This window comes from Saccoglossus kowalevskii, chromosome 21, assembly GCF_978046115.1.
Source record: "Saccoglossus kowalevskii chromosome 21, keSacKowa6.1, whole genome shotgun sequence".
Taxonomy (NCBI): Eukaryota; Metazoa; Hemichordata; class Enteropneusta; family Harrimaniidae; genus Saccoglossus; species Saccoglossus kowalevskii.
The window spans coordinates 12,420,296-12,430,872 of NC_140661.1; the positions used below are offsets into that span (position 1 = coordinate 12,420,296).

General features: G+C 33.4%; 1 protein-coding gene across 1 annotated transcript in view; it reads left to right on the forward strand.

Moving 5' to 3' along the window:
* LOC144356507 (uncharacterized) overlaps positions 1 to 8,100 on the forward strand; it is a 31,776-nt gene extending 23,676 nt beyond the window's left edge. The window contains exons 4-7 of the mRNA XM_078011205.2: positions 1,142 to 1,267; positions 3,156 to 3,272; positions 5,780 to 5,870; positions 6,457 to 8,100. Of these exons, the coding sequence (XP_077867331.2) occupies positions 1,142 to 1,267; positions 3,156 to 3,272; positions 5,780 to 5,870; positions 6,457 to 8,100 (1,978 nt within the window). The remainder of the gene's footprint in view (positions 1 to 1,141; positions 1,268 to 3,155; positions 3,273 to 5,779; positions 5,871 to 6,456) is intronic.
* The last annotated feature ends 2,477 nt before the right edge of the window (positions 8,101 to 10,577 follow it).

Here is a 10,577-nt window from a genome sequence, read left to right on the forward strand (position 1 = left end):
TTTTTTGAAATATGATACTTTTATATAATATATTTTTTTTAGTTTATTTTGGAAAATGATTAGGTACAAAAAAAAATTGTATATCAAACAATATAATTGATAAATTAAAGAATAAAAACCTTAATGATTAAAATACTTGTGTTTAGTTATTTTTCACCTTCTCTAGCCTCAAAATCCAATCTATGTAAAATAATAATATTGGTATTTGAATTCTGGTATGGGATATATGACAATTATGTCATTTCTCAATAAAGATGTTCCACTCAAGGTCTTGACCTCTGACCTTATTGTTCATTGATACATAGTTGCAGGAAGTGCCAGGTAAACCATGCTCTTGTTTTGTATTTTGTATTTTTGTACAGTGTACACTAAATGTAAACTTGTTTGTTAATGATGCCTATTTGGTTCGTTTATGTAATCAGTACGTCTCTTTGTGCGTCCATGATAAGCAAAGTCTCGCAGAGTGTCGCATATGCATCACTGAACAGCAGGATCTCTGACTACTTGGCAGACTCCCTAAGACTATTATAAGACTCCTGATAACTGTAATACACATAAAACAATGGAATATACTTCTAGAAGCGTGCGTGGTTGAACTCCGAATAATTTTACACTCAAAATCTGTTTTTCTGCAAAAACCATGGTTTTGAATTTTTTAAATATTATTATTATTCATTGTATATTTTTTATTTCTATACTATGTTAATTATATTTCAAATAATTATTTAAAAATATTTCATTCTGTACATGAACTACCTAGGTCATTAAAAAGGAGGAACATTTTATTATCATTTTTATCCGTTTTAAATTTGCTTTAAAAAATGTTGATAAAAATCTTCAGACAATGCGATGTGTTGTCATCTCTATCTAAAATGATCTTTAAATTCAAGGAATATTTTTCAAAATTGAAAACTTTTGTAGCAGCATATTTTCCTAAAAAATGAAGGCCATGAAAGGATTGAAAAATAAACATACTTGAAGTAATTGATTATTGTGCTTCATCGAGCTCCCAGTATTATGTGCAAATGGAATTTTAATGTTGAGTACATACTGGAAATTCTCATATTTGAGATTTCACAGATTTTAGTTCATATATATTGATAAGAGCTTCTGTTTTCTGTCGTTTATTTTTCAACTGTAGATCAGGTACACCGACCATGACGGTAACGAGAGCCGAACAAACTCATGCGTTTAACTGGATACGCAGCCATCTTGAGGAAAGTCAAAGTACATCGTTACCAAAGCATGAAGTGTATGAAGACTACAGGTAAGAGACGATGTGTTCTGTGTGTGGGGTGGGGTGTGGTGGGGTGTTGAAGAAGTTTATGTTAAACTTGAAGTTATGTGCATCAACTTCTATAATATTATTTGCAATTTTTTTCAAAGCTTTGAATGAAAATTTAAACTTTTTTTGATGAACAACTAAAATAATTTTCAACCTTAACTGATGAATTTCAAATTTTGAACATTTCAAACTTGTAGACTCATCACTCATAAACATTCATTTTTGTATTTAATTTTATTCCTTCCTAAAATTACCTGACTACCATATTTTTATGACTACCGGTAGGTCAATTTGAGACAATATTGCATGGTGTGCAGTCAAGTTTTTGTGGGTCACCTGTACATGCAGGAACTATGACAAAATAAACTAGAACAATCTTATATTTGATAAAAAACTTTTTTTTTTGTGTTGTTGATCAACATGTTTTTTTTAGAAAGAGAAATATTCACTGGATTCTCGCGAGGGTGGTGTTGCAGGGATATTCACTAGGTTTTAAATTCACCGGTTTGTAAGGAGGAATACTGCGCATTATGGAGTTAACTTTTGCATGTTTACTTGGTTTTATCTACCATATTTAGCTATTCATGAAATATGCAAAGTTAAAACCCGTTTAATAATTATGCCTTAGTTATGATGCAAGCGTTACTGAGTCTTGTTACGGTATTTATTATGGATATTAATAAATTTTCAGTGGGTGTGTTTAATTTTAATATGATCATTGATTGCAAACGTCAACTCTGTTTCACAATGGACGTAGAACTTATTTTTTATTTTCAGATAAAATTTTGTCTAGTGTATCTGCTCACACACTCAAACAGAAATATAAGAAGGGATGTCCAGCATTTTGGTGCTTGCCTGCATTTTTAATTCAATTTCCATGGCAACTGCTACTGTTTTGTTATTGTTCTGCTGTCAACGGGTGGACATAGCACACACTGTGCATTACACATGTACACTCACAGTCTAAACATAATTATTACTCATGGTCATATTTTAACTATCACATCATAAAAAAACTATGATAACTATGACCTATCACACTGGCTGCTATCAGTATGTAAACATTTATTGCTATGTTAATCTTCCCTATATATATGCGCTGTTCTGCTGCATTCAAGTGCAGAGTACCAATACTACTGTAAAATCTGTATTAGAAACCGTGGCTTCTATTAAAATGGTACAATGTAATGGAAGGGATGTGGTTTCTATTAGAGCATCTACACATATGAGGAATGGTGAATTTTTGGTCTCAATTGTTCAAAAAGAATGGATGCAGTTTCTATTAGGGATGCGGCTTCTAATACAGATTTTACGGTACTACATAACTCCTAGTTATTGACAGTATTTATGGTGATTATATTTCCAACCAACCAATTTAAATATTGTAAACCACTTTCATTTAATGTCTTATAATCCTGAAATCATTAGCAGTAAAGATTAACCGGTTTTCGTTATGGTGGATTTTGAATTTATTCACCTGGTGGTGGTATGTTTATTAATTATAAAAATCTCAGATATCTCAGATCATGCATTGAACATAGGCCTTTAAGATTCTTTAGTTACTTTGTGACTGTCCTCAAGATTTCAACTGGCAACTGAAGTTGAAAACAGACTTTGCATGTATTACCGGGTATGAGGATGATTATGAAGAGACCCATATATGCATATGGACATAGACCATAGTATAATTCTTAATTGTAGAGCATTGTGGGATAGGTAGTTAAGGTAGCACAAGCAGGTATGCTCTGTGATTGGCAGAGTTGCGTTCGATCACTGTTTGATTCACATAGAACTATCCCACAATGCACTCAAATTTGGAATTATAATATGGTCTATGGCAGCCGCTGTTATTATATATATTATTTTTCAGATCTTTCTGTGAAAGCTCCAATCACAGTGTACTGAGCCCAGCTGACTTTGGTAAAATTATCAAGTGTGTCTTCCCTACTATAAAAGCAAGAAGATTGGGAACACGTGGCAACTCCAAATATCCTTTTGTGCTCCAGCTAGGGCAGTAGTCACTATAGAACAGGTACTTTATCCTGTCAAGTCACCCCCACAGTATGCAGATCTCACTGACATTCTGTATTCAGTTTGACGTCCCCTGCTTCCTGCATAGAATACCTGCTTTTCTGGTCAAGTTGTCTACGAAATCAATAGGTGTTTTTATATTTTTATTCTGAAATTGTCATTAAATTGATGATTTTTCATGAAAACTGAATTATTTTATTTTTACTAAAACAAAAATATGTAAAAAAAGTTGTTTTTAACTGATGCGAGTGGTGACCAGAACATTTGTTCATTTATTTGATTTGTTCATTTCATGTCTAAATCTCAAATTTTTGGTAAAAAGCGATATTTTTGACTTCCGATTGCTTTGATATCACATATATAGGTACTACATGTGGACCTCTCTCAGATTTGTTCATTTCGTGATGATATCTTTAATTCTCTAATTTTGATGAATATTTTTGTCATTTTTGGTAAAAAGTGGTATTTTCGACTTCTTGTTAAAACCGCAAGTCCAATTGCTTTTATATGACATATATAGGTACTACATGTGAACCTCTCTCAGATTTGTTCATTTTGTAATGATATCTTTAATTCTCTAATTTTGGTGAATATTTTTGTCATTTTTGGTAAAAGTGATATTTTCGACTTCTTGGTAAAAACCGCAAGTCCAATTGCTTTGATATTACATATATAGGTACTACATGTGGACCACTCTCAGATTTGTTAATTTCATGATGATATCTTCAATTATTTAATTTTGATGTATATTTTTGTCATTTTTAGTAAAAAGTGATATTTTTGACTTCTTGTTAAAAACCGCAAGTCCAATTTTTTTTATATTACATATATAGGTACTACATGTGGTCCTCTTTCAGATTTGTTAATTTCGTGGTGATATCTTCAATTATCTAATTTTGATGATTATTTTTGTCATTTTTGGTGAAAAGTGATATTTTTGAAGTCCCATTGCTTTGATACTATACATATTGTTCATTTTCTAATGATATCTTCTGTTCTTTAATTGAAATGTGCATTGCTAACAGCGGAGATATCTCAGCCGACTGGCTGCTTGTTTTTTCAACAATTTTGGAAAATTATGTTTATTTGAAAAGAAAAATGTAGAAAAATGCTCAAGAAGGTGTAAAAATATTTTATCAGGAATAATAAATCACCACTATCAAAATTAGAAGTTTTTCTGACGTAATAGCTTTACATTATCAGATGATAATGTCATCTACTATTCGCAAGTAAATTCAGTGAAACAAAATGCTCTCAAATTTAAATAACTTTGTTTAATTGTGATGGTGGTGATTTATAACAACAATATTCATATTGGATATGAAGAATAGTCTAGCTTTAGCTTCACACATTATCTTGCCATAGCCCTTTTTACTCATCCATCAACAAATTATGGTGTCCAAAAGGTTACCCTTTTCATCACAAATTCACAAAATAGTCCTGTTTATAGTCTGCACTTTCCTTCAAAAGATTGGGACAAAAATAGCAAAATTTTTTGGGTAAAAACTGAAAAGTGACTCAAAATTCATCTGTTGGCTCCGAAATTAGGGTTCATTTCCGGAAATATTGATGTTTTGAAGACAAATTTGGGTGAGAAAGGTTGGCACTGAAAATGTTAATAATTATTACAGATGTGCAATATTTCAAGAATTTTGGGCAATTTACATCAACCTGTAATGCAGAATTATATTATATCCGTGGTATTAACTTATTGTGCAAAGTAGTCAGTGCGGTTTATTTGGATGATCCATTTGTTTTGTAAACTAAAGAAGAACACTGTAATACCATGTGAGATATGTGATGAATGACAAAATTCTTGGCGGGAGAGTTATTACATGACAGTCATTTTGAGTTGTCATGCTTTACAATAATCTTAACAATGTGTTCCTTAAAGATAGAATATGTGACTGACAGAACTACTCGTGTTTGGCCAAAATAATAAATTGTTTTGCTCAAATACTCTATAAAATTCATCCGCAACCCGGGGGATGCGTTTTAACTTATTTATCTGTACTTGAAATAGATGGCATTTTTCTGATATTTGAAAATTGCACGATAAAAACAAACAAAAACAGACAATTTCATCTTGCATTAACATGTTTTGGCAGCATGCCAGGAAACTGTGAGCGGGTATTTTATTATACTTGACAGAATCTGATATATGTGAATTGTGGGAATTTATTTGACCTATAATCTGACCTCATTTCTATTCACTCTGGTGACACACCTCACCTACACCGACACTGACCACGCTGAGTTTGAAATCATATTAGATTTGGAATACAGAAAAAATATTTTTTTCTTATTTCTGCTGCTATCTAATAATAGTGATTTTTTTCCTTATTTGATATTTTGAAAATTTAACCGTAATAAAATTTATGAAATTGCAGAAAAAGGCACTTTTCAAGAATAAGAGCTGTACATCATTCATATAATTGTTATTTTACCTTAACTAAATCCCACATATTGTTACAGTGGTATACGTAAGAAATCTGAAATCAAACCACCATCGCTTCCGATTTTAGATTTGCCAGATAATACACCCGACAGTATGGTGAGTATACCCATCACAGGCAAACATATAATAACAAATATCAAAGTACAAACTCTTGGACAAGAAGGTTTCACAACCAAATTACTGATTTCAAGACTATTTTAGTAACTTGGACCCATAAAAATTGTCATTTAAACTGCCAGATTTTTTCAGTTCAGGATTCTAGCCAAGAAATTTCTGAATACTTATATTCTTACTTCCAATCAAGTTTGCTAAACTGCCTAAAAATAAACAAAAAATAGTGCGTTATAACTGAAATAACTGAAGTCCTGGACTAAAGGGTCCTGGCTTGAATCCTGGTCCAGTGGGTGCTGGCTGGAGTCATGGAATAGCAGTTATTCAAAATGTTTTTATAATGTCTAATATAAAGGCCATGCATAATCAGGTAAAATCTACTCAAATTAAAGTAAAAATAATGTCATTTTGTCTATTTTTACAAAAATGAGAAATCTGAATTTAAATTAAAGAGCTACTGTACTGGGCAGCATCTTGAAAAAAAAATAGCTCAAAAGTGAAAAAAATAGCAGCTTTTCTTCCAATTGCTTTAAAAATTCAAATTTACTAACTTAAGTTGTTTATTTTTCAGACTGATCCTGACAAAAATACTCCATGTAATTGTAATCACCACTCCAACCAACAGGAAGAAGATCAAACCATGTCTGCTGCGTCATTCTTGGTCTGTGAGTGGGCTCAGAAACTTCTGGGACGAGCCTTTGATACTTTATTAGACTTGGCACGTTACTTAGTCGGTAGTAACTGCGTTTCCACAAAATCTATGGCTGCCTTTACTGTATTAGCAGATATGCAGATGAGCTCAAAAACACCCAAGGCTGGGTTGGGAGATTTTGGAATTGTTCGCCGGCCGCCGTCGATACCCCCGCACCAAGAAGCTCGAAAGCAGCTACAAAGAAAAATTCAAGAAAGGAAGATTCTGAAATTTCAAAGAGAAATGAGCGAGCAGCATTTGATGACTGAACTTGATACCAAGGTGACTGAGAAAGATGGCCCCGGAACTAGGCAACACAGTGTGACCTTTGAACCTATTGAGAAAGAAATTGAAACTGCATCAAGTAATAGAAAAACTCAAATTGTAAAGGTAAAGCCAAATGCCACTAAAAATGATGTTGAACAAAATGTGATTTCTACCTCAGCTAGTCAGTACCCGGATATGTCAATGAAAGAGAAGGCAATACATACTCATACATCTGTTCCCATGGCAACGACTGCCATGTTTATGAAAGGACAGTCGAGTAACAATGGAAAAAATGTTATGCCAGCTAATATGAATTCTCATTCCAACCAAGGGATTCTTATAACTGAAAAAAATAATATGATGCCTTTGAGTTTACCCATGGTAGTGAAAAAAGGTCAGGACACTGCATCAACACCTTCCCACAGATTGTCTGATGTAAGCAAAGACGAGAACAGTGACACATCACTGAACTCAACTGACACATCACCATGCCAACCAGTCATTCCTGTTCCTCTGATGTCTCCAAATAGCAATATTGGGGTTTGTAGCCCAGTAGGAGGTCATCCGGCGTTTTCATTTACACCTATCGAAAGTAGTTCCGGTTTTGGCACAGCTAATGTTACTGTGAACAATCTCAGCCCTATCAAACCCACCTCTATGAGGAATAGACAGAGCAGGCAACAGTCGTATCCATACACCAGAAAGGAGTCCAATGTTAGACATACTTTAATGAATGCGACTGTTGCAACCACAGCAACTGCACAGTTACCATCAGTTGCTATGGTTATGCCGAATTCTGAGATGCATCAATCTTTTCAATATGTCGGTGAGAAGTCAACCTATATGTCTGGTCATTACCATGGAAACGAAGCATTGATGATTCATGGTTTGTCATCAGAGAGTTCCTATAACCGCAGCCATTCTGCCCCATTGCCTAGCAACAATACACCTGGCGCATGGCAAACAGAAAACAATGTAAAACGTAGTTTAACGCAGATATTGGAAAGTGATCACAACATGGATGCCCCACTGAGGGAACTGCAACTAAGTGACGCTGATTTTGAGATTGAACAGTCTTCGACATTGCCATGGTCACAGTCGTACCCAGCATCGTTTGAACCACCGAGTATTGACACAGATGCCGTTTTTCACGAAATGTGTCCGCCTGCCAATAGGGATCCAAATCCTGTGAACTTTGACCTCCAGCAATGGAATATGGGTAATAATGATAATGGCACACGTTCTTCTGCGTGCTAGGGGGAACACTGCCCGGAGTTGACCAAATATATTTACCTATTAGTTTTCTACTTGAATTTACTACAAATAGATTTGTAATAATCATTTACCATGCGTTAGATGCAATCGCGAAAATTGGCAGCAGCCGAAAAAAACAGTCGCAAATATAATTTGCCACATAACCTTCTATATATTGCTGATCCATTATCACTGCCAGTAACGATCAATACCTACAGAGGTCTCAATAATGAAGACAAATGGAGAACTTGTTTTTCTTAGGGTTGTCTTATATTAACTAATAACATCCCTTGTGGAAGATGAAAATAGGTTACAAGAGCATAGTCACCATTGTATTTTGGAAACAAAATTTTGAATCGGGTGGCGTTGTGATGATTTGCCTTTTCGTCTGCAGATGATGACTCACTCCTTCAGCTATGTGATAATCACTTTTGTGTGAGGGATAACTCTAACTGCAACAATTGCAGTAATCTGGTATGCCTAACCAGTAACAGCAGTAAACCAAGGCTGGTACAGTTCTACATAGAACTACATTTAAAGAAATCACATTTGTAACATAAACATTTCAGTTAAACACACATTTTAAAATTGTGTCTTTGACGATCTTAATCATATTTACTCACGAGATATTATTGATTTATATGCCAATATTTAATTTTATTATAAACAAAAATTGTTATTCATATTACATGGAGGTAGATGCAATTATGTACCACCTAAGTACATACTTTGCGGTATTCTCATGATAATCTTATTTTTATATACCTTTTTTTTATGCTTGTCATAATAATTAAATGAGTGATAACTGCCAAAATACAAAACTACAAAAAACATTTTGCATTGTACAATCGCTATAGTGCTTCTGCGTCTGATATAAATAAGTGTTCAAATGTTATGTTGAATGTGTTCAGTGTTGGTGCCGTGGTTTACTCAATTTAAGACGAAATAAGAATCTTTTAACAAGTGTTCATTTTGGAACAAACAGCCTTTTATTGAAAGGTAAGTTTTACTGTTTTTAGCTCCGCTGTCGACTTTGTCGAGCGGAGCTTATCATATGAGTGATTGTCCGTCGTCGTCGTCCGTGTCAATGTTTTACTTTTTCGACTTCTTCTTGAAAACTACAAGCCTGAATGCTTTGATACTTGGTGTATATGTACCTTGGGTAGACCTCTCTCAGATTTGTTCATTTCATGATGATATCTTCAATTCTCTAATTTTGGTGAATATTTTTGTCATTTTTAGTAAAAAGTGATATTTTCGACTTCTTGTTGAAAACCGCAAGTGCAATTGCTTTGATATTACATATATAGGTACTACATGTGGACCTCTCTCAGATTTGTTCATTTTGTAATGATATCTTTAATTCTCTAATTTTGGTGAATATTTTTGTCATTTTTGGTAAAAAGTGATATTTTCGACTTCTTGTTGAAAACCGCAAGTCCAATTGCTTTGATATTTACATATATAGGTACTACATGTGGACCTCTCTCAGATTTGTTCATTTTGTAATGATATCTTCAATTCTCTAATTTTGGTGAATATTTTTGTCATTTTTGGTAAAAAGTGATATTTTCGACCTCTTGTTGAAAACCGCAAGTCCAATTGCTTTGATATTACATATATAGGTACTACATGTGGACCTCTCTCAGATTTGTTCATTTTGTAATGATATCTTTAATTCTCTAATTTCGGTGAATATTTTTGTAATTTTTGGTAAAAAGTGATATTTTCGACTTCTTGTTGAAAACCGCAAGTCCAATTGCTTTGATATTACATATATAGGTACTACATGTGGACCTCTCTCAGATTTGTTCATTTCATGATGATATCTTTAATTCTCTAATTTTGATGAATATTTTTGTAATTTTTGGTAAAAAGTGATATTTTCGACTTCTTGTTGAAAACCGCAAGTCCAATTGCTTTGATATATTATACATATAGGTACTACATGTGGACCTCTCTCAGATTTGTTCATTTTCTAATGATATCTTCTGTTCTTTAATTGCCATGTGCATTGCTAACAGCGGAGCTATCTCAGCCGACAGGCTGCTTGTTTGTTCTTGAGATACGAAAATTGTGTAATAAGAGCAAATAAGTTCTTACATGAAATGAAAATACCCAGAAGTCCTTGCAATATTTTATCATCACTATATTATTTTTTGGAAAAATATTTGTTGAATGGCGATAAGTTTTATGGAAAAAAAAAACACAAAATTTTATAGCTGTTAAGATTTGACTTTCCAAAGGCAAGGAGACGCAGTGAATTTTCAGTAAAGTGTCACTGTCATCAGAACTATGCATGTGCCTAGGACTCGCACAAATATGAATGCTTATATTGTTAGTCTTTTTTTTACATTCATTAAAAGGCATTTTCACCTTTACAGGCAAGCTAGTAAATTCAAACAATTGTCAAAATTAGGTTAAAAGTTTTTTGTACTGTAATTACCATTGTAAACAATTTTTTTGAATTGCACAAACAT